Source organism: Acipenser ruthenus, chromosome 8 (assembly GCF_902713425.1).
Source record: "Acipenser ruthenus chromosome 8, fAciRut3.2 maternal haplotype, whole genome shotgun sequence".
NCBI classification, from domain to species: domain Eukaryota; kingdom Metazoa; phylum Chordata; class Actinopteri; order Acipenseriformes; family Acipenseridae; genus Acipenser; species Acipenser ruthenus.
In genome coordinates this window covers 10,909,639-10,934,880 of record NC_081196.1, presented here as the reverse complement: position 1 = coordinate 10,934,880, position 25,242 = coordinate 10,909,639, and the positions used below count along the sequence as shown (strand labels likewise).

Genomic DNA, 25,242 nt, shown 5'->3' with positions numbered 1-25,242 from the left:
ATTTTTTACAAAAAAAAAAAAAAAATGTAACATTCCCACTCATGGATCATTTTAATTAGCAGTTTTTAAACTACACATAGCCTGGCTAAATGGCAGTCCGGAGTTCAGTTCAAAGCGACAGACAAGCAAATCAAGTGCAAGAAGGAGAGCGGGCCAGGAGAGGGGAAGAGGGAATGGGCTCGCCCCAGGTTCGGCTGCTGGAGCGAGGCTGAAGCAGGGCTGAAGCGTCTCATCTCCCAGAGCAAGCCGCAGCTTCTCTCGCAGCAAAAAAGTAAATACATTAGGAAAGATAACCACGTAATAGGCCTAATATTTGTTTAGTTATAAAATGAATGCTGAATAAGATGTCTGTTATAAAGTGCCAGCACAGCTTTGTTATAAAGTGCCAGCACAGCTTTTCTTCAGTTCAGATACTGTATCAAAAGTGAGAGACAAAAACAGAAGTTAGACTAAGAAGTTGTTTACAGTTTGAACAACACCGGTACTGTATTTACTGTAGAACTATTGTATGAATTATCACTATAGGGAAATGGGGGACATGCTTTAGAGTGTTATATCCGAGGCAGATTATAATCAAGAGCCTTATAGTGAGGGAGTACTGTGGACCACAATCGCAAAGCGCTTTACAGAGATAGGCTGTGAACTGTGCATCATATGCAGACTCACTTACAATAGGACATTGATTTAACATCTCATCTGCAGGATGGAGCACAAGGAAGTTAAGTGACTTGCTCAGGGTCACACAGTGAGTCAGTGGTAGAGGTGGGATTTGAACCGGTGACCTTCTGGTTACAAGCCCTGGACTTTAACCACTGGACCACACTGCCACACATTTGGTGCATAAAATACTGGCGCATTGACTCTTGGCAACGTTGGACTATTGTCCTTGTCTCCACCTTTGGAATAAGGATCATGATTAAACCTCTGGTCGAGACCCAAGAGAAGTCATCATTTTACACCAGAGTCAATGCAGACCTAATAAGCAGTTCAGCCTAGGTGAGGAATTCTTGAGCTTGTTCCCTATGAAGTGGCAGAAGCTCAAATGAATCCATTTAAGCAGCCTACTGACACATGATTGATGAGACGGTCTGGGAAGGGCATAAAGTAGAATCCAAGTTCAGACTGACGTCCTCACCTGACACAATTTCTAATATGCATTAATTTCCATGTCACATAAGACGCCCTCTTAGTAACAGGCACATGGGGCTATATGTATAAACAAATACCACAATATTTCATTATCGCGGTGTGTTTCAACTGTAATCCTGAGTACTTTTATTATGTTACTGTGTCTGTTGCAATAACTATTACCTATGCCTCCTTCACAGTAACAATTCATTTTAATGTCATTCATAATACAGTATGTGCTTGCTAATTGCAAACTGTCAGTGACCTTGAATTGCCTTGAGTCTTTCTAACTGTGTGCAATATAATAGTGTTCCTCCAATAACATATACAGTGATTGACCAAATAAATTGCAAAGTGCTACTATATAGTTAATAGGGCCACCATGGGCAGCCAGGCAGGTCCTGGCTTGACAGGCATTTACCTTTTTCTGAAGGGATATATAATATACTATAATTAGAGCTTTTATTCAACAAAATACATGCCAGAGTATTTGGATAACAAATAAATGTGAGGGACAGCCCATTTACACAAATGCATGTGCTTCTGCAGGGTTCTGAATTGACAAAAGAAAGGGCCAAAATGGCCTACAGTTCAATCAATTTGTAGAGGGCACCAAGGTCACTAAACTTAAGTAATTACTTAAGTTATTAAGTAATACGTACACCCACCCTTTGTTATATCGCCCCTCGCTATACTGCGGATTCGGATATATCGCGGTCCTGGAGTTGGCTCCCCATTTTTACTGTCTACCTGTGTATGCCTTAGCTGCAATACACATAGGACTCAGAATTACTGTTCATTTTATTTCATACTGCACATCACAAACAACAATATACAAAACAATTAAAAATATCGTACTGTTATCATATACACATGTATTGCACAATAACACAAAGCAAATTAAATATCTACTTGCTGAAGCGGTTTTTATTTTAGCCAACAAGGTTTTCACGTGCAGCAGCAATGCACTAGCAAAAGCCACAAGGCAGTGACGTCAGCTCCCTAGCAACAAGCCTCCTATGTTGTTGTTGGGAATGGATTATTTCAATGCAGCGGGTTTGTGCATTTGAGACTGAAGTTAATGAGAAGCAATTACCCTCTGCTGTACAAATTAAAACGGTGTGCTGCTTTTTATACGAAAAATGAGAAAAAGCAGGTTGTGTAGATGATTTATACTGGACCCTGACGTCACCGATAAAAAGAGGGTGTGGTTGTACAGTATTTATTTGTTAGCCTATTTGTTTTTCTATGGGTCTCTCGCTATATCGCGGCCCTCGATATATAGCGGATTTGTATTGGACCCCGACACCCGCGATATAATCGAGTGGGTGTGTATTCGTTCAGAAAATGCTGCTTTTTGGCAAAAGCTGCCGGTCCATTTTTTATTATATGAACTGTCCTGTGTGGCTTCTAGCTTGCTGGCATGGGGGTGACTTTTGTGCCCAGTGACAGAAAAGACTGTTCGTAGAAACACAGCTATCATCAAAGAAATCGCACAGAGCAATTCAACGCTTGGCAGACAGAGGGTAGCTGTGCACCGAAAGGCTGCGAGATCCCGAACTAGGAAATCAAACCTCCAAACTGGCAAACCGGCCAATTACCAGCAGCCTAGATTTGACTTGAGCCTGCAAGGATGTAGCTCCCTGCGCTGAAGGTATTGGCTTTTACCGCTACGCCATGGGATCATTTTGTTCAATTTGAATGGCATATATTCTACGCAGTTTAACATAAGCTAAACTCTGAAATATCGTTCCTGTGTGTAGCATACAAAATGCTGAGGCGCTGTGTTGCATTTATGGATGAACTGAAAAAACAAACTCAATTTTATCATAAGATGGACAAATAATGATAATAAACAATGTAATTCAACATAGAAAAGTATTTCCTACCGTCTTGAGGATAACGGCAATTGAACCATATTCAAGTGTGTTCCCGTAAATCATTTTTTTTATTTTTTAAACCTTCCAAGTAGTTTTCTTAAGCATTTCTAAACTACTGACCTGAAAAAATGATTACGTTTTGCAAATGTTTTCTTTTTTTGCAGACTGTTCAAGGACTCTTTTCTGAGATGGCATTATTAAGCGCGGTGTCGTTTTGTTTTTATCCGCTGATGTGACTTAACTACGCAAATCGCGTAATTGTGTTATTGTTTGGATCCAAACATTCCTAGTTTGGTATGTACGGGCATCTCTAGTTGCTGTAGCAACAAGGTCACTGTGGCCATAATGGCAGTGAATAGACATACATTTTGAGGGGCGTTGCGTCGATTGAGAAAGGCATCTACGACAATCCCTGCATGGCCGCCGTTAATTTTGAGCCCTGCTAATGTGGTAAAAAAAAAACATTATTTAAATTTGCTATTGAAATCTTTTACTCATAAAGTGTAACAAAACCCACAGCAATGTTTATAAGAAAAGCATTACTTTTTGCTGTATCTTGTGCTGTCCATATTGCAGCAGTATGTGGTTAAATATAATGCTGACTGTTTTAATATTAGTATTCATAAAACACCTAGGGAATACATTATCAACCTTTTCTCAACAGGGTCTGCCTAAAGAAAGATCATTTCTTTCAGGAGTATCATAGTGCATCCAGTTCATGCACCCTCCTGGAACAATGCTTAAGAGAGAAATTATTTCTCCTTGTGAAAAATGAATTCCCCAGATAATTTATGACAGATGATAAGCAATTAAAAATAACTAAACAAAGAGTGTAAAAACATATATTGCAACATTACAGACAATGCAAGATGTGGCCAATGTAAAATAATGCGCTTCTTGTAAACACTGCAGGGAGTTCTGTAACACTACGTGGAAAATGATCTCCAGCAGCTTCCTGGATACACTCGTCTCACCACATGTATTCTCAATATATTACTGCCATTCTGTGTTAAAATACTATACAGGTGCTAAATATGGTTAGAAAAGTGAGGAAACCAAAAATATCAGCATGTTAACTAAGCCAACTGAGTCAAACTGAAAATAACGTCTGGATAACGACACAATCTACAGGGACAGCAAAATGATAAAGGACTCGAGAATGTAAATCGCTAAAGTGAAAGCCATTACTCACTTACAATAGTCCTACAAAAAGCTGTACATTTTATTTTATACATTTTGTATTTTAGTGCCAGTTAAGTGGTTTATTGTCCACTAAGAGCCAAGCTGAGTCCACCAGAAACCATTACCCTCCGGTCCTTGGTCTGGCAAATGCTCCACCCATGCTCACTGAAGTACAAATTGTTCTTACCTGTAAGATATACTGGTAGATGATGACAAGACTGACAGCCATGGAGATATTGGCCAGGAATGACAGCACTGCTAGGTTCTTTAGGTCCCGAATGAACACCAGGAGGATCATGAATGGCAGGAAGCAGAGCATGTACCCTCGCAGATCCATCTCCCAGCTGTCCAGTATTACAGCAGCGGAGCTGTTTCCAGGAGAGAGTGTGCTCTCAGTACTGTTCCTCAACAAGGCCTCTACAACCTAAAGACAGATCAAGAGGCCGGTTTTAACATTCGTGCTTAAAGAGTAAGGCGCTTCAAATGCAATTAGAATTTCTTCTTTACATTTCCCTTACTGTTTTACAGTGTGTATAGTGAGAGTAGTTTTATGGGTTTTGTTTCGTTTCAAATTATACGATTTCTCTTTAAATCTGAACTCTGGTTTTGAGCTACTTTTGAGCTACTTTGATCTCGTCTGGAAGACTGAACAACCTTCTTCATTCTATTAATCAAGTGACCTTTCAACTCTGTCAGCCCCATTTACTCTGTCTATATAAATATAGAGTAGGTGGGGCTGTTTTTCAATTCATCTAGCTTTTACAGTTATTTAAACAACCGGTACTATGTAAATGTTGGTTGATACATAATTGTAAAGACCTGTTAAGTTATTTAATGTATAGGTAGTCAGTATTCGGTCAGCTGAAACCTCAATGTATTTTTAAGCGTTTGTTTTTAAGAACATTCCTCACTTGAAAACCAGCCAGACCAAACACTTTTTGACTACCTGTACTTTAAGCCCACAACATCTCACACACAAGATGTTTTTTTGTACTGTTCAGAGGGAAGGTATTGCACTGTTTCTGAGCAGACACTGAGAGAACAGTCAAATCTATAGCCAACAGCACCCTCTAGAGAAAGCTTCTGGTCATTGCACCTTTGAAACTGCAGTACATTGCAAATAAAAACAACATCCCCCCTTTAATAAAAAGACACAAGGCACCGAGAACTATTTACTATACTTACTACCTCAGAAATAAGAAAGCAAGAATAAGGGAGGGTGACTTATGTAATTGAGATCACCTTCGACATTGTTCATAACAACACTCACCGTTCAGCTTGATAGAAAAGAAAGCAAGCCACATACATAAACATTTTGGCTAGTGTACTGTGTATGCAATATCCAATTAGGTTTCAGAATGGCAATATCTATATTTCAGATTAGTATTACATGAGAGCAGCTGTTATTTACTTCATGCTTTCATTAAGATAAAATTAGATATTAGTGGTGGGGACCAACCAAGATGTAGCTTTGCTGTAATATACAAGCCTTCAGCGCTTTTCCTCTGCCAGGTAACGTGGATTTCCTATTGGCCTGGTGTTGGTGGCTGAAGTGTAATGCTGGCTCCAGGGTTTAGCCTGTTTGCGGCCTCTCTGGTGCATCAGCACACACACAACGGTGCTGATGCTGGCTCCAGAGATCAACCAAAGTGCGGACTGCCCAGCACCTCAGCATGGCAACCGTCTGGAAAGGGCTGGGTGAGGCACTTCTCAGGGGTCAACAAGTGGGCACCTCATGTTTTGTCAACTAATCCATGACACCTCGGGAAGGTTCAACAGTGATGCTGGTGTCCCAGCCCCACATTCCTTTTTTATTGATGCTAACTTCATCACCTCTCTTCTGAGGTCCCCAATTGGCCTTGTTCCTCCTCAACCAGAGCCAGTTGCTACTTCTCTCTGCCCCCTCGGATAGAGCCTTCACTACACGCTGCAAGTCCTGTCCACTGAATTCAGTATCACTAAGAAGTCGGTTCAAGGAGTCTGTGACAAATCCCTGACAATCCACCTCTACTGGATAAGCCTGGACTCTCCACCCACTGCTGTTCAACCTCAACAGCTAACTCAGCATGCCAGAGTGTCTTCCACTCATATACCTCAGTCACATAATCCTTCCATAGCACTGCTAGCTCCACCAGGAGAACAAGGCATGCTGAGACTGACCACAAGTCAATATCAGGTCAAAGGGTGCTTGTAGCAATCTCATTTGGGAAAATAAGGCCCTGGCCTGCATTCTCCTATCTCTAGCAGCCTTGAATTGTCACAGGGAAATCTTAGTTCTAATAACCTTTCCTGTTGGTTGCTTTCCTGGACGGAGGAATGTTGTTCTCTGTGTTCCCGCTACGCCATCCTTCCAGTGCTGATGCCAAGCATCGCAGCACCTGGTCATGACGCCAAGTGAAGCGACCCTGGCTCAGAGCCACCTTACATCCTGTAAGCATGTGCTTCAGGGTAACCAGTGATGAACACAAAGGACATGCAGGGTTCTCCCCTACCTACACATTTAGGTTCTGCGGTGCTGGAAGAACATCATATGTGGACCGGATTAGGAAGCTGATCCTGTTGTCCACAGGTCTCACCAGCCAATCTTTCAATGTTCCACATTCTTCCACCTCATCCATTCTCCCTGCTTAGTCTGGGACACCGTCACGACACACCTCACCCTCTTCACTTAATTACAAGTTACATGTGCGCTTTTAAGAATTACTTTTTGTATTGATGTATTTAAAACATACATATGTGTCACTTCATTGTTTCCCGTTTCCCAGCACACACTTAGTTGATAAACATCATCTTCATGCATAACCAGATAAACATTTATTTAAATAAGCATTACCTGTTTTACATTCTCTGCCAGGAATAGAAAATACACACTGCAGAATCCAAGCTGCGTTATCACAAGAAAGAAATTGACTAAGTGCCTAGAGAAAGAAAAAACACAATTTACATTCAGAATCAAAATTCTCAGAATACATTATGTATAAATACATGTCCCTGAACTATGGCAACATTGAAACTAATTTCCCAGACGGATGTAGCTTTTTATCTGAGTTGTATATGTTTTAAATCACAGGGGTGGGAAGTAAAACAGGCCTAACCAGTTCTTGAGGGGTCTAGCATGCCTTCTGGTCAATATGGTGGACAGTAAAAAGTAGAAAAAACAGTTATGAGAACAATTGGCAGTCACAGTGTCTCACCTTCCAAAAGTGGCGCCCTTTTTAAGGCACTTCAAAGAGCTATGCTCCATTGCAAAAGCAACAGTGTCGCTGTACCCTAACGTTGGTCTTTTCAATCTGAAAATGGAAAAACAGAAAAATATCAATATTGTACAATGTAGCAGCCATTACCTGCTAGATAAATGACCGCAATGAAAGTTTGCAAAAGCTCATGGCCATGGTAAAAAATATAAATGTTATTATAAGCTGAGCATGTATGAAGACATGTTTTATTTAATGTATTTTTACGTTATATTTTGGACTGGATCTCTTCGGTTGCTTGAAATGTATGTATCCGTTGAAGGTGGGTTTCAATATTCTAAAGTTCTGTACACTCAGAATAGATAGCTTTAAGTATAGATGTTAAGAGACTGATAAGAGATCATATCCTGTGTATTAGTAACAAGTATTATACACCTTGACATAGTATTCTCTAGTCTTATTTGTATTTTTTTTCAAAACACAAGAAAAGAGAGTTTAAAATAAGCACATTTGTTAAAGGAAATGTCAGTAAACTGTCAGTACTTCCGTTTTGAAATGTTCGGTCTATTTAAATAGGTTCGGTTCTGGTCCTGGGTAAGAATGCCCCAGATAAAAGTGGCCAATACACTATGGTTTACTATGTTATTACTTTAGCATAATGTTTGTAAAGTGGTCAGGATAGACACAAGGGTTGTGGGCAAGGTGAGTGATGCACAGACACCAGTGGTTGCAGTTAAGTGCTTGTCTTGCACAAGGTACAGAAAAAACACAGGAACAAAACAAAAATACTTTAAATCTGCAAAACAAAACAGGGTCAACTCCAACAGCCAGAAAAGGCAGCCATGTAAGAATTAGGGGTGGGAATTTCAAATAATGAAATATTTGAATGTACCAAGAATAAAAGTTTCGAATACCTGAATACTCAATCTCTAATTACTCATAAGTGACAGGTCCTTAAAATGCATTAGGAGCAACCACACATACGGATGCATACATAAATACATCAACAGTAACAGCGAAGAAACACTTTGGCACCTAATGTATTCAAAGCAAAAAATGATTTAAACTAGAAGTAAGAAATAAGAATACACAGCAGAGGGGTTTAACTATAAAACGCAGAACTTTATAAAAAGGTCCTTTAACGCTTTCAACCGCATTTAACACCATCTGACAACTCATATGAAGCACACAACACGACTGCTTACTAACAAAGCACAACAAAATATGTTTGCTAAATAAAATCTGTGCTATAATATATATTATAACATAAAAACCAGATGTACTGTACCCGTACTTGCTGATTCCATAACATAATAATCAGGGCTAGTTTATTTTAAATGTTTTGTTTATTTGATTTATTTTGTTTGTTGTGTGAATAATAAAGTGCCCCTATAGCACTTTCCTGGCTCTGTTATTCCTGCCCTGAATTCATACGAAGTAAACGTCTACTTACTGTAAGACACAGGCACTATGTAGTCATACATTTCCTTACTTATCTAATCAACATGAACAGGCTTATGTAACTGCCTATATTTTGCCGAGATGTTTGTATTTCCTCCAGCTTGTGAAAGAGATATTTTGGCATGAAAAGAGAATACTGTTAAGCTGTTACTGTTACTGTTGTACTTGCAGTAAATGTTAAACACAACACTTCTAAATGGAAGGCATTCTTCATGTAGACATGGCAGTAAACCTGACTTCAGAAGTGGCAAATACAAAGTTCCAGACACATTTTCAAATTGAATTTACCTCTCACAAAGACAATGGCTGCACCGGACCAGAATATGCATGCAGTGAACAGCTATAACTCCCATCAGAATAAGGCTTATTGGTCCCACCTGAAATAAATACAAAAAAAGGGATCAAACAAACATTGCACAACCCTCCTGAAATATCACTCCTAGGTGGATTAGCCCTCCGTTAACTATTTGGCACAACTGCCTATTCGAGAGAGGCCCAGAACTGAATGGCAGGAATTGTTTGGGTTTAAATTAAGGTTGCCAGTGCCATAATCAAGTCAGTCTTAGCCCTTGTTAAATTATTTTTAACCCTGACCAGACAACGGTGCTTCCTGTGGTTTCCCATCAACATTCAATTCACGTAACTTTCAGATTCTACCAATAATTACCATGCACCAGTATGTTCACCTTGTTGTTCTATGTGCTTTATAAGTTGCTCTGCCATGACAAACGTGTCAACAGCTCCGAGTCACACTTTTTCCCATGAGTGAAATGTAAGTAAAAAAAAAAAAAATAATGAAAAAGTAAATCCGTTCTGGAGTAGCTAGACTTTACACTTGTGAATTACTGCCCCAGGTATTAATTATCATTGACTTTATAGGGCATGCTATTCTTACATGTCAGAGAGAAAAAAAAAGTAGTACAGTACAATTAGGGAAGACAGATTAATGTAATAGTCAAATCTCTACCAGATGTCTCCAAGAAAATTGAACCATGCATGAAACCCTTACAGATGCGCTACAGTATAATGCCACCCAGATTGGTTCTTACCACAATCCCTGCATTCTTTATTGCAAGAGGAAGGCCAAGGAGACCGGTTCCAATGTTTCCCTTTAACAGATGGATCAGGGTTTGTGAAAACCTGCAAAAGAAAAGAAAATGAAGAACAATGGTGTCAAGACAACATGATGAAGAAAAGAAAACATTCTAATGGCAAGGTACCCGTTTTAGGCCTTCCTCCAACTAGCTACAAAGTTTCCTTCACAAACATATAACAGATGACTGCTCACTACAGTACCTGGAATTGTAGTGCGACAGTTTGAAGTCACAAGCATTACAAAACCATCTTAAAACCTCACAGATCATCGCAGCCAATCATGTTCTGACTACAACGGTCATCATTCTACAGTAGATGGCATCTTAAAGCTAACAGGACTTTTGAGTCTTTTAAATGATGATCCAGTCCAAAATCTGATCTAAAAAATGTTCTCATACACAAAAACATGTTGCTTTCCATTGTGAATATCTGACCTCACTTTTCTGTTTGTCACAATATCAGCATTATATATACTGAGCAGCAAAATAAACTTATCACTTAATTTTGAGAATCAAAAGAAACTTTATCACTTAGATTTGGATAAAATTCACTAGATGTGATTGAAAAAAAACTGTTTAGAGCAGGTGCAGTGACTTTTTATTGTGCTGATTTAAAACTGACATCACGAAAATGCTGCAAAATGATCTGTTGATCTTGGGCAGGTGTTGTGACTCTTGGTCGTCCAGTTTGTGGCCTGTCATTGACAGAGTGTGTCTGGTTATACCGTATCACCAGGTTTGAAATTGCTGGCTGTGAGCACCCAAGACGGCGAACCACAGTACGCTGCCCTAGTCCAGCCTTCAACATGCCGATTGCACGAAGGCGCTGCTCTCTTGACAGATGTGGCATATTGTTTTTTTCTGTGATTTTCTTTATTGCTTTCATTCAGGCTTGGAATTCAACAGCTGAAATCACTCCATATCCAGTGTCCTATCAACTGTCTCACTAATTAGGTGATTAAGTGCATATGCTTCAGTCATAGTCACTCAAGCGTGTCATGGTCAAGGATGAATGATCGAGTGATTAAAAAGAAACCAAAAACATTTTGTTAATGTCCATCATTTATATACCTTATTTGTTTTCAAAAATAAATGTGTTATAATAGTGATAAGTTTCTTTTGATGCTCGGTATATACAGAAAGTTGAAAAAAAACAAAAACCAGGTAACACTTTATGACAGCCACTGTGGAGGAGAGGGCAGAGGCTGTAGAGACATGTTATTGAAGATCTTTGTAGCCCTTTATTTTGAAGAATATTCAATTATGACTTTTTTCTGTTACATTTTAGACATTTGCAGACATATTGTAAAGACAAACCCGCAATTTCTGAGAGGTATAAAACAATTGTAACAACTATAAATCTAACAAGGAGGGCAACTTCATTTTGGAAGGTAGTTTAATCTAGATAGCTGTGTACTATTAAAATTATATTAGTCCTCTCTAAAAATGTACTTTCATCTTTGCCTCACAACAGGGCCCACTTTTTCTGAAAACAAATGCATCTCAGGAAACTTAAACACCCCCATCCAAATTGTGTACATACGTAGTGCCCTGGTGATTACCAGCAAGCTTGTAATGCCTCTGCACAGGGAGTAATTCAAGATCCTGGTCATCATCTGAAATCTCTTCAGAACCACATCCTGCTTCTTCAATGAGAGGTGCCATTACATCCATATCTGTCAATCACATAACACTTGTAACTGTGGCAGTGAATGACCTGCTTTCTTTTGAATGCATAAAGATAACCGGATTTAAAGGTTATACTTTTGTAATGCAGTCATTTCCTCAATGGATACAAGGGCTTTTCTCAGTAATTAGCAACATTAAATTGTAAAAGAAAAATGTGTGTGAAGCTGTGAATTGAATCTTTGTAACCTTCAAAAACTGAACTAGGTGACATTAAAATGTTTTTTTTTTTCATAAAATGAAGGAGTATTTGTAGAAATCTAAAGACAATTTGTTCTGTTAATTGGCAACCTTTGACAGCTATTACACTTCTGTCAGACTCCTTTTTTAAATGAAACCAGTTCAGTTGTGCAACAGTATCATAAATGAATGTATCAACTTAAGACACCAGGCTAAAAAAAATCTCTATAAAAAAGAAAGAAAAGTTCACTCTGGCTAATTACATTATTTTCTTTCCAGTATCAGTTAATAATCTTGTTTTCCCTTCAAAATATGGTCTCCATGGAAAAGACACGTCTAATTAAAGCCCATGTAACACCAGACAACTTGCTCTGGCAACCTTTCAAGAGACTTCAAGGGGCATCTTCAGGCTCTTTTTTAGTGGTTCACATCAAGATTTTTAGATATTGTGACTTGAACTAGTCAAATGAAGACTGATTAAAAATACCCCTAACTTTCCCAAAAGTTGTCTGGTGTTTCATGGATTCAAAAACAGTGAACTTATTACAAGTGAAATTTGTAAGCAATTTCAACCATCTATAAAGTTTAAGAAAAACTAACTTGCAGTTACCAGTACCTGATAGTTGTCTATGGTGTTTAGTGAAACAATTCTATGGTGTCTAGTGAAACAGTTCTATGGTGTCTAGTGAAACAGTTCTATGGTGTTACGTGAAACAATTCTATGGCGTCTAGTGAAACAGTTCAATGGCGTTAAGTGAAACAGTTCTATGGTGTCTAGTGAAACAGTTCTATGGCGTCTAGTGAAACAGTTCAATGGCGTTAAGTGAAACAGTTCTATGGTGTCTAGTGAAACAGTTCTATGGTGTCTAGTGAAACAGTTCTATGGTGTCTAGTAAACAGTTCTATGGTGTTAAGTGAAACAGTTCTATGGTGTTAAGTGAAACAGTTCTATGGCGTCTAGTGAAACAGTTCTATGGCGTCTAGTGAAACAGTTCTATGGTGTGTGGTGAAACAGTTCACTGGCGTTAAGGTAAAGTTTTTGTCAAAATGGTTGTGCTAAACTAAGAGCTGCTTTAGTTGCACTCATATTTAACCATGTTGTTTAAAGATATGACTGGAGTAAAATGATCTTCCGTTTCTGCAGTTCGGATTACTGTCCTTCATAAAAATAAAAAAAAAATAAAAAAATACCCAACCCCTAAAAGAAACGTCACTGCTGACGATTACTTTACCTAGTTCTTCTCTTGCTTCCATTTTCAGGTGGTCATCGGAAGCAGAATGTGATTTTTAAGTCTTCTTGTAGGGCGGATGAGTTGCTTCTTAAACTGCCAACAAAAAAAAAAAAAAAACCATAACCATTTTTGTAATGGGAATTTATTTGTCATATATTTACACAACATTCCGGTTGCAATGTTAAGAATAACGTTTTATATCAGATTTAAGCAAATCTCTTAAATTAATTGGCTTTGTTGTACTGCGATCAAAACTATGTATTTTTGGATGGTACACATTTACAAAGTAAATCGGGATTTAAATAATCAAAATGAAATACTCTACCAAAACTGTCTCTTCTGCTGTGGGTAAGACATATGGTTTACGTTTGGTCCTGTATTTGTATACTAATACTCTAAGGGTGTACAATTAATATTATTACAGTACCTGACAGGACCAGACGATGAGTTAAACTCCCCGATGTTATGTACACTAAGTTTCTGTGTTTTGTATAACTGGCAGTTATTTACGATGGAAAGTTCCATTAAAGAAGAGCCCGAACACACAGATTATCTCTGTTTGCAATACAAATGCCAGGTTGTAGTTTTGAGTAAAAGGCAAAGGCCTGAGATCTTTTTTTGAGCCGATAAAAAATGTAAAATGCTACGCCTACTCTGCATACAAAAGGAAGTGGCTTGGATTTAAAGGGGACGCTTACATTTTATTGTATTATTTGTGCATTGTTAGGTACATTCTTAAGACAAAATCAGCATTGTGTTGAGCAGTCCTAAAACCTACTTAACAAATATTGATACATTATAAAAACATATTTTCATATGGCTAATGACATTGAAATTGCAGTTATTACTGGTGTTTTACTGCTTACCATATCTGTTATTTAAAACCCTAGCACATGTTTATATGAATTCAGAAATATTTTAAATGGACTGTTTTTGGTTTTTTTTTTCTTCCAACATAGACTAGTTTAAATACAATACCGATAGTTAAAGGTATGTACATGTATCTGTTGTTAACCTTTGTGCCTGTGAAGACCACCCCTTGGTCTCCTTGTTCATTTGGCACATTGCTGATTCCTTTGTGTTTCTCTGCCCCAAGATGTGTGATTCGTAACAGTTTTGTCAGTATTGTGTGTAAACCAATAAAGCAAAAATGCATACTGTATACCATTGTAAAAATACTTCAATAGTGTAAAATACAATAGAATAAAAATGGTCAGAGCTAGCAGGACTTACAAAACACATCATATTTACATTTTTTATATTGTACACATCAACTTTTTTCTGTAGTGCTGTCTTTAAAATATCTGCCTAGTTCAAAAATGAAATATACAATATTGAAATGTGTTTAAAACATTGTTATTACCCCTGATTAATAGTAAAATATTGTATAAATAAAAAACAAAATACCACACAGACATCACATTTGATCATTAAGTGTTTCTGTCACTTACCACACCTACCATAGTATACCCCACACTCCCCACAAGCAGTGCCACATCGCTCATGTCTGGCCTAGGCTTTATACTGTACTGGAATGTTAAGATTTTGTGGTCAATACATACATTTTATTACATTATCACAAGTTTCTTGCTTTGTTTTTAGTTTTTTGTAATCCAGATTTGCAACCCAGCTGACTTTACAAGGGATGCAAGCCTGTGGTCCTAGCCCCAAAACCTACTTTAAAGTTCAGAGAAGAATAATCTAGGGAAAGAATTAGTTATATTTTGGGGTAAAACAAACGTTGTTGGGAGGCACAGGATTTTTTAATGTCATATTCTGAACCCCAGTATTTTGTAATTATTTACAATCTATTTATTGTTAGTAATTGTGTTTATGTGTTCTGCCTCATGCATTTCTCAATGTAAGTAAAAGTGTTTTGCTTAAATAATATGATCTAAGCTATTGGGATTATGTAAAGCTAAGACCCTGTATGATTGCCCAAAGTCATTTACAACATCTGCAATTTTAAAACCATAACAAAAATTAAAACCCATAATTATTAATTAGGGAAAGATACCCTTAATTAGAGATGTATCATTAGTGCTATGACACAATTAGCATTACAGTTATTTGTTAAAAGCTTGTTTGTCCTCTCCAGGCATTTACATACATTTATAGAATAAAATATACTTCACAAAAACATCTCATCTATAGAATGATTATCATAGTTTCAGCTGGTAGTGATTCCACTTGGGCTTTATAAAGGTTAAAGGTTACCACTGTAATTTGCGCAGTGATTTAGCAGTTTCCTGTGTCATTGCTATGTTATACTATGCATTGACTGCTTTTCTTAGGTCATCAATGTTCTTACAATGCTTTGCCATGCTTGACACTGGTTTACCATTCGCCTGTGCTCTAAGTTCAAATAAACATGAAAAATGTGATGAAAATTCATCACTTAAGATAATGTTCCACAGTCAGGTGGTATTTATAGCTGGTTTTGCCCTATACAATAACCAGTGATAAGAAGCTTATCTCTTTAAATGAGTCCCTCTCCGAACATGAACTTAATGGTAGATCATCATAATGTGGTTAGAGTAAAATTCTTTGGAGTCTGGTACTCTCTCCAGATTCCATGGACTAACGCATTTAGGGGCTGATGGAAAGATATGTGCCAAATGATTTGCGGCTGCTAAACACACATATTGTGACCAAAATCGGCATTTTGCATGTGCAAACTGTGTTTAGCAGTCATAAAGTGGGACTTTAGCGGCCACTAAAAATGCACCATATGTAAAGAATGGTTTTCACCTGGCGTTCTGTACCTGCTATCAAATTAGCACTTTGTCATGATTAATCCAATAATTTAAATGATACTGAAATGTATTCAATGAAGAAAAGAGCATGGAATTGGGCGGGGATCTACAATACTAAGCGGGCACAAACATTATAATGAGATGTAAGGCTTTTGTCTTGCACTTGAGCAATTGCTGACCCTCCAAAAACTTTACACCTCCTCTTACAAGGTGCAAACCATTGTAGAAGCGAGTAATTAAGAGCTGTATAAAACCACACACCTTCAGAGACCTGTCAATGGCCTCAGGGTGGCTGCTGTGGTGCACTTCCTGGTACGGCAACACTTGACTCTTGTTGATGACAGGCAGGAAAACCTTTGGAGAAGGGCAACACGAAGAAGACCCTGCATATTCAAACCCAGGATCACCTAGACCTAATAGCTGAATTTCACCTTTTCATCACCTGGTTGACTGTCCTCCCAGTAACACCGACAGCATTGACTTACTCCACTATAGAGACCTCCATATGGCCTCTTTGGTAGCATAACGGATGTTGGCTGAGGTTTTTCCAAATAACTCAAAGTTTCATGCTGAGTGGCCTCAGCTGTAAGGACTCTCAGCTCCTCCTCAGAAAACTTTTTTTTACATGCACCAAGAGGACTTTGCTGCTCTTCCTCTGAGATATATTTTTTTTTTGTTTGGTTTGATTTTCATGCTCCACAAATCTCATACAGCACCTACTGCTCTCTGTACTCCTAACCTCACCTCTGGACTGTAAGTGTGGCCGCTAAATAGCCCGATGCACAGGCGGCGCTCATTGCGACCCTCATTACCATGATTGCAGCTCATTATTTGTGTGTGTTGAGTAATTTGCGTTGCTCTTAAGCTTAAATAGGTCGCAGTGCCAAATAATTGCCTGGCTGCGAGGCAATTTGGATTTTGCAGCTGCAATTGTTTGTACTATGGCTATCCTTACGTCAGCCCCTTAATGCAGTTTTTTTAACCATGCATGTTGACTGGCACGGTTAATAGGATTTTTCAAAGATTCATTCTTGTGTAATATTTTTAGGATTTCACATAAGAGCATTTTACATTAAAGTATATTTAAAGTTAATTTCCATTTGACCAAAGCCTATCTGGATGCCTGCTATTTAAAGAGCGTTTTCACGATGAATCTGCTGTTTTTGGAATAACTGGCTGAAAAAGTCACTGGCTATTTTCAATAACTGCAACATAATTTAATACAAAAAAACTGGATCAGCCATTTAAATGTATTATATACGTTTCAACTTTTTCACATCTAAAATCTAAAAACCAGGTGGTGTGCTAATTTGTTGGTGATTAATTAATCTGAATCTGAGCCAGTACAAACATTATTCCAAAAAGTCAAGCATGAAGATCAAGGGAAGTGATGCAGTATTTTGTGTTGAATAATGACTCCGACAAATTAGATTCAAGAGTTGTTTCGTCCAGAATCTTAAAAAGCGTATACCAGCCAGTGATTGATCTTAACTGGAAATGTTAATGTAATTAGATTGGTCTACTCTACTCATGTTACTTACATAAATGTCACTGAATAACTTAGCATAATGATATAACTGAATGTATTTTACAACTGAGTGATGACGTCCCGAGACCAGGAAGCTGACACAGAGGCAGACTGGTACTTGCGGGGTTGAAAAGCGCTGGTGCGCGCGTATTTATTCAAACAAAAGTAAGCAAAACACTAAAAACACTGCTCACAGGGCAAAATAAATGGTCAAACCAAAACAAATCTCAAATGTGCAGTTTTGAAAGAAGTACGTTATAGTAATCTTTCAGATGCTGGTAATACATGCTTGCTACAGTATGTGTGATTCAAAACTACACAGCTGAGTTCTTTGTAGCTGATGGAAGTACAAAACAGGTAAAATTAATGGTAGTATTTTATCAGCTACAATTACTTTAAAAACTACTAGGAGTCCTTTGTCAGCTTAAAAAATAACTTTCGAAATAAAAAAAAAAAAGAGATTCCCTTCTCCAAAGCCATGGGATATTTTAAACTTTATGTAATGATTTGTATTGATTTTAGTTTATTGTAATTGTAAGTGTTGTCTAGATGCTATGCTATAACTTTAGAATCAGCGGAGGAACAGGTGTTATATGGGCAGGACATTAGCGTGACTCGTCAAGTGGCCTGTGAGGAAGGGTTCCTATTCCCTGTAGTGTATAGCTTCTTTCTGTCTTCAGAGGAACATATCATATTACCTAGAAAAAGGCTCATGTTATCAAGCAGAAATTCTGGTGGTAAGGTGTTGGAGGGTAGATGCATTTGGATACCAAGCTAGTGTACATGACATTTGAAAAAACTAAAACAATTGGAAAACAATCACTGTTTGAAAACATCAAAAATATAATTGCATGGTTTACAAGTTAATAGCAATTTCTTAGTATTTATGGATAATGAATTAATCTTCCCAAGAACATTAAGGACTGATGCTCAGTTGTTATTAAACTGAGATATTAAAAGGGAGAGGTGGTGGCTGTATTTATAGTATGTCTTTAATATGAGACAAACACAACTTGCCTCAATGTTCTTGAAGCTTTGATTTATTCAAACCTTTGTTTATTCAAACATGGTTAGTTCTCTGTGGTCTTAGTTCTGCCAAACTAAATTCATAAGACTATAGAACAGATTTATTAAAATATTTAAGTCAAAATGCTGTTGCACTTTGTTACAAAGCTCATAACATCAAAGCAACTTTTCTTTTCTTAATTTTTTTGTTCTTGTTGTTTCTTTCAAAAAATGGTGTTAGGATTTTATATTTACCCCAAAGACAAACCAATACCTGTCTCTTCTTTTGAATAGTAGTTAATTACATCCCAAAGGCAGGTGAAATTTAAAAAGTAAATAGGACATGCTGTAAACCTTGCCTGATTCAGAATCACATTTGCATACAAAATGAATTGTGTTTGATTAAAAATGCTTCAGCTCTGTTCATCCTGGTGGGATTTTAATTAAAAAGGTTGTTTTTTTTAGATTGTGTAAAGTGGCACTTTAGATTTCAAAGAAATTGTCGATATCAGTGAACTGCAAAATTAGCTTATCATTTCTAATTGATTACTTTCTTCTATTTGCAATCAGTGGCACTATAACTTTTTTTTTTTTTTTAATTTCCATTTGCCCATTGTATACCACGCAGCATTCTTCACAAACCCATACCACTTGGAAGTGGGGCATAATGAGTGACACCGTTGTGTCAGCTAAAGTTGCAGTAAACGAATGACCAAGTTTAAATGCAGTTTCTTTTCAAAATATTTTGAAAAGATCCGCTATCTCAAAAGCCAGGGGTAGTGCTGCCACTGCCGCGGTCCGAGAGAGAGGAGCCATGCTGGCCCCGGCTGGTGCCTGTTTAAGGAGCTGGAGCAGCCATTAGTGCCACCATCTCAGTGGGAGTTGAATCAGCCATTGCCATCCCAGAAGCTGAGCTACAGTGCGGGACCTCGCTGCAACAACTGCATGAGCAGCGATAACCCTACAAGCTGGGAGTGGAGCCACCAGCTCTTTCAAAGTCACGCAGGGGTTAATAAAATGTAGTCTTTTTGTATGTGGATTTGGTGTTCTTGAGAGGGTCAAACAGTCCAGGATAACTATCACAAATTCTATTTAGTATGCGTCTAGAAGGTACAAAGCAGATAGGAGTAAGATCTGTTTCGATAGCTATGACCTTGAGGATATCAGGATCAAAGTTGGGTTATTAGCTTGGCTGCTTCTGTTAGGCTTCTTATACTATTTCGGCAAATTCACTTTTTTATCATTAATTTATTTTGTATCTTAAAAAATATATTTTCTCAATGTGATGATTTGATAAGGGTTTTATCAAGTACAGCTAATATATATTGCTTACTTCTGACAACCATTAATCAATTTGAGTAATATAATCAGAAAACTCTTTTTAAAACACAAGTGAAAAACCTTAGCAGACCCGAACACAGCATTATCAGCAATGGCAAATATTCCACATATTGTCTGAATACCGGAGTGCAGGTTGCCATTCTGCCATGGGACTGCATTTTAATTCCAGGGTGTATTGTTATTCATTGCTACAGTATGTCAAAATATAAATATAATACCACAGTACCGCAGATCATTTGGTGAATCAAATATGCTCTAAATCACTTTTTTTTTTTTTTACTAGTCTTCTTTCAAGGAATGAACAGGGGAAAAAAATGCAGATCAGAAGATGATAATCTATTTGAATCATCAACTTTAATAAGATAGACCAGTAGGCCTATCTTATGTCCCCTGAAACATACAAATGACACTGAAGCATTTGGGTAGTTGTTTCGTAATTAAGAACCCATCTACACGTCTTATAAAATGCTTTGAAAGCACCTGGCCCTTTGCATTGAATCTCTTCTTACAGTGTTACTTACAGTAGGTGTTGTGTGCATGATTCAGATCATTATTACAGGCAAATCTGTAGGTCTGAGAGGGGGTGTGAAGGAATTGAACCCTTTTTACAAAGCAGGAGACTTCAAGACACAATTAACCCTGTGTGTCACAGCATTCAGCATGATGGACATATCAATAACAGGTCAAATGATCATTTAGCAGTACATTTTGTTGCTTAAAAAAAGAATTTCAATTGAGTAGGAGGATTTGTTTTTGGCACAGCCTCAGGACTGGGGAGTGCCATTGTGTCTTTGTCGATCCTTCTGCATGTCATTTCTGCCTGGGATTAGCTTGGTTAAGCTGTAGAGTATTTGTGTCACAATGGCACAGATTTATCAAGGTCTTTACATCAAAGTGAAATTTGAATATTTAAGAAAATATTATAACAAAACAAGTAACAAGCAACTCAGAAGGTTGGTTTTGGACTCATTGGTGTTTAAAATTACTAAAAGTAAATAATAAATTGCATAAATAAAGTCTCAACAGCAAAGGTTTTTTTTGTATTGTTTGAGGCAATGTAATGCCACCTGAAGGACACAAGATGTTTGTCCCTTAACCCCTAAATGGTCTGCCAAGAGCCAAATATCAACAGTAAAAAGGCTTTTAATCTGCAAAGTATTGTGCATCTACCATCCACACTAAATCAAAATTTCTCACCTATAAAAGCATCCATTTAAAGATTAATTAGTTTGTCAACCCAGAAGTATGCAAATCAACTTGATTAAGTTATAAATACAAGCATGTACTGTATATTATAAAAAGAGATTATACTTATTTTGGATTTAAAAAGTAACCCAGAAATGACTAAGGGCTCCCAAAGACTGCAAAAAACAAATATTATGAATACAATAAAATTGGGATATATATGTCAGTATAATCTATTATTTTCATCTACCAGAAACAGATTGTTCTTGGAGTGAAATGTGTTACACACTAGTGGTACTAAAAAATAGCATTTTTAGAAGTAAAGGGGTTAAAACGAATCCTGAGTTAGTGCCTAAGCTTGATTGAAATCTATGCCTTTGAAGTTTTAGACTTAGCAATGCTCTCCCTACAAACCAAACTGAATTATTTTAATATTCAAAACAGAGCTTTAAAATACATCTCCGAGTTTATACTTCAAAGCAAAGGAACCCTCAGTAGATTTGGCTGGAAATGTCTTTAGCTTCAAAGAATGTACACCCCAAGAGCATCATTGTTTGATACAATTAGTGAAATAGTACATTTCCTGAAAAAGTAAAAATAATACTCATTTTATTCAGTTCTTTTTTGTATGATTAATTGAACAGAGCCAATTAGATTCAGATCAGATTAAGCAATAGAGAAAATTTATTAAAACAAGACAAAAAAAACACTTCAATATTAGAAGAACATAACATTATAAAAAGGTAGGCGTGAAAATCTATATGAAAATTGCGTTTTTTGCATTTCAGTACACTATCGTTACTGCATAATTAATCAGGTCATATCTTATCTCAGACACATCTATGATTTGATAAATAAGATGATTTGATGATGTGTGATTCCACTGCTTACAATGAGCTATTGTATCGCAAGCTGATATTCAGGAGACAACTGATCTATTAGAAATAGTTTCCTCATTGTCTGTGCGAAAAGCGGGGGTGTGTGGCTGGCTCATGCTGTTTCATAGGTTAAGCATTAGACTGTCAATGCAATTGACAATGACCTGGTTTCACAATATGGAGCTACGCCACCCTGCCCATTCAAGTCTACTTAACTACAATGACCACTGATGTCTCACTACAACAACCACGCTTCTTTAAGAGCTGCCCTGAAAGTCTGCCCACCTTTTAATTAGGTGTGGAATTGAGGTTATGCTATCAGCACGCTCCTGAATGGGAGTTACATCATTCTTTCTTTTTTTCTTACAGCTGGTAGTAGTTGGAAATCAATTGCTCTACAATGTCTCACTGTTTCAATGCAGCCCCTGCAACCATAGTTTACCCTTCTTATGTAAACATGTGTTGTTAAATTTCATCTTGGCACTTCAATTATATGTGTGTGTATGTATGTATATATTTTTAATCCAAGTAGAAAAAACAATTCAAGTTACTTTGTTTTGAATTTTGTTGCATCAAATATAATACACAGCTATGGCTGAAAGTTTTGCATCACCCTATAGAATTAACACATTTTGCTTCATGAAGTCAAATGAAACCTGCTGAATAATGTTACGTTAACATATTGAATTACATAGCGCTTTGTGGTTTTCCATATACTTAACGAAAAGTGGACACAAATTTAAAAATGTGACATGAAATAGTGTACTACTTGAGTGGCTTCCGGTACACTTTTACGATATCATTTTCTAGCATTATATACCATTTTTAAGGTTAAAGTCCTTTCATATCGTATTTTGAGTGCTACAGAGTGCTACACCCTGTGTCCACACCCCACCTTTCAACTTGTGTAGCTTGCAGTACATGTAATAAATGACGAGACTCAATTACTTGCATTGAAGATGATGGTTTAAAAAGCTGCATACTGTTTTTCTTATTGTGTATTTTATCAAATGCTTTGAACCTTAGATTGCATCACAAAACCTACAGCTCAAAATAGTGCAGCACATTGCAGTACCTTTTGTTGTGTTTAGCAAAATAACGAGAGATAATTTTGAGAGAAACCCTTGTTTGTTGTTCTTGCATTTAGAAATAAAAAGACAGATGATTTACCCTTGAGCAGTAATGACATACTCAGCCCAAACCTAACCTGGCATATAATTCATGCTGTTCCAGCTTTATAAATATAAATGCCTTTTTCATCCTGTTCTTTTGTGGTGTCTGTATAGTACCTTTTACATATTAAAAAGCAACACATAATATCTGAATAACAACATGTGCATGTGGCATCTGGAAGAATGGACAAAAAAAACATAAAAAAAACAACCTTTACCTATGTTAGGGATGATCAGTCAGAAATAAAGGCTGTGCTTGCATCTCATGTGTTACAAGTGATTGGGTTTTTAGAGGACAATTAATACAATCACCTTTTGGGGACTTCATGTTCCAAAAAACATGCAGAACAAAAGAATTCTCTAGGAAATGTCACATTTCCTTTGTATTTATTATTAAAGGCGTACTACAGCTGTGACCAAAAGCTTTGCATCACCTAGAATTTTAGGATTTATATATATATATGTGTGTGTGTGTGTGTGTGTGTGTGTGTGTGTGTGTGTGTGTGTGTGTGTGTGTGTGTGAACATAATTGAGATATTTTATTTAAGTAATGCAATCAAAGAAACTACAAAATGAAATTGCAAAAGTCTACCAGAAGCCATAAAAGTAGAACAATATTTCATGTTACATTTCGAAATGTCAAATTTTTCGTTCAGTTCCAACAGCAGAGACTAGGTACTTTGCCTTGGAATAAATGACAATTTTAAATCATGTCACCATTATAACCTATTGGCAGCAAGTACACTTCTACATTTTGCCAAGAAAAAATTCTAAACATTTCAATGCATTGGACATTCTGTATGTAAAACCACTCTTCAGAATTACACATATAAAAGGCAACAATTTAGAGTTTTGCCAAACTTTCATTAATTACCTGCTAGAGGACCTGTACCTCTTTGACCTTGACTTTTCAATAGGAAATTATATTTTGTTCTCGTTTGTTCTATTATCTTTTGCTTTTATTTATTTATGTGTTTATTTTTTCTCTAAACTCCTGGTCATAAATGTCATGGTGTTTGCTGCAGATTGCAGCAGAAACAATGGAGGTCTGATGACATCCGCTGGAAGGTGGTATCAGCTACAGTTTTTTAGGAAAATATATGTTGTGGCGGGTAATGATACAAAATTATTTTCTTGGACCTGAGCCAGAGAAAAGTAATCTGCATTTATTAATCAAATATAATTCAAGAATGGCTGTAGAATATGAATTGCCAATTTAACTAAATTGCATTTCATGTTCACAGTACAGTACATACAAGATAATCTTTCCGTTGTATAACGCCAATTTAGCTTTTAATTGCATTGGTTTGTTCAAGTCGTACTTAGGGTACTACAGTACTTTGCGTGCGAAAATATCCTGCGTTTTCCGAAAACTTCAATCCATGTATACAGCTGAATTCTAATTAGACTACAGTAAATACAGAAAATCAGTTTTCTGATTCAGTTTTCCGAAAACATTAGAAAACGCTTTGTCATGTAAACGAACTGAATGTTTCCAATAATAAAAGAAGCCAACGGATGCTTAGAATTCTAATCTGCAGTGTACGCTTCCATGTCTTTAGGCTAACACCATAAAAATCCATATATTTTGGTGCTTCACAGCTAGGCTGTTCTTTAGGTTTAGGACATAACTGTTACATGTCAGCTCAATAAAATTCACATTACTTTGATACAAATGCCTCCATGCATAAGTAGTCTCTTCAAAGACTCCCCTGGGTTTGAAATGGCTGATTTAAAATGTAATGGGGGTGCAACAGTCTTGCTTAATTAAACCAGTTGAGAATTGAGTGTGTTGATGTTAATAAATCCAAAAGTAGGAGATAGATAGTGCTTCCCTGTGTGTAAAAACAATTATTATTATTATTATTATTATTATTATTATTTATTTCTTAGCAGACGCCCTTATCCAGGGCGACTTACAATTGTAAGCAAATACATTTCAAGTGTTACAATACAAGTAATACAATAAGAGCAAGAAATACAATAACTTTTGTTCAAACAAAATATAAGTGTGACAACCACAATTCAATAATACAGCAGATAATAGTGATAGTTACATCAGGGTATGATTAAATAGTGATAGTTACATCAGGATATGATTAAATACAAAGTACTACAGGTTAAACACTTGGCAGATTACAGTATTCTGAAGTACAGGATTAAATGCAGTAAAATAGGGGCAGATAAGAGCAAAATAAAGCACATTTACATGAAGGGTGATAGTGTCCCAGGATACAAACAGAGGAGTTCTACAGGTGCTCTTTGAAGAGGTGAGTCTTAAGGAGGCGCCGGAATGTGGTCAGGGACTGGGCACATTCCAGTTTTTGTTGAAATTGAACA

General features: G+C 37.0%; 1 protein-coding gene across 4 annotated transcripts in view; it reads right to left on the bottom strand.

The window, feature by feature from the left end:
• Nucleotides 1-13,648, bottom strand: part of LOC117406835 (neutral amino acid uniporter 4-like) — a 125,684-nt gene extending 112,036 nt beyond the window's left edge. For 3 of the 4 annotated variants that reach the window (XM_059028481.1, XM_059028479.1, XM_059028482.1), the window contains exons 1-8: nucleotides 13,465-13,648; nucleotides 13,038-13,130; nucleotides 11,483-11,615; nucleotides 9,895-9,985; nucleotides 9,134-9,222; nucleotides 7,385-7,480; nucleotides 7,024-7,108; nucleotides 4,378-4,614 (exon numbers count right to left, since the gene is read on the bottom strand). In XM_059028481.1, coding sequence (XP_058884464.1) covers nucleotides 4,378-4,614; nucleotides 7,024-7,108; nucleotides 7,385-7,480; nucleotides 9,134-9,222; nucleotides 9,895-9,985; nucleotides 11,483-11,615; nucleotides 13,038-13,059 — 753 coding nt within the window. In that variant the 5' untranslated portion in view covers nucleotides 13,060-13,130; nucleotides 13,465-13,648. Of the gene's footprint in view, nucleotides 1-4,377; nucleotides 4,615-7,023; nucleotides 7,109-7,384; nucleotides 7,481-9,133; nucleotides 9,223-9,894; nucleotides 9,986-11,482; nucleotides 11,616-13,037; nucleotides 13,131-13,464 lie in introns of those variants that run through there. The other variant, XM_059028480.1, reaches the window with a different exon arrangement.
• Between the last annotated feature and the right edge of the window lie 11,594 nt (nucleotides 13,649-25,242).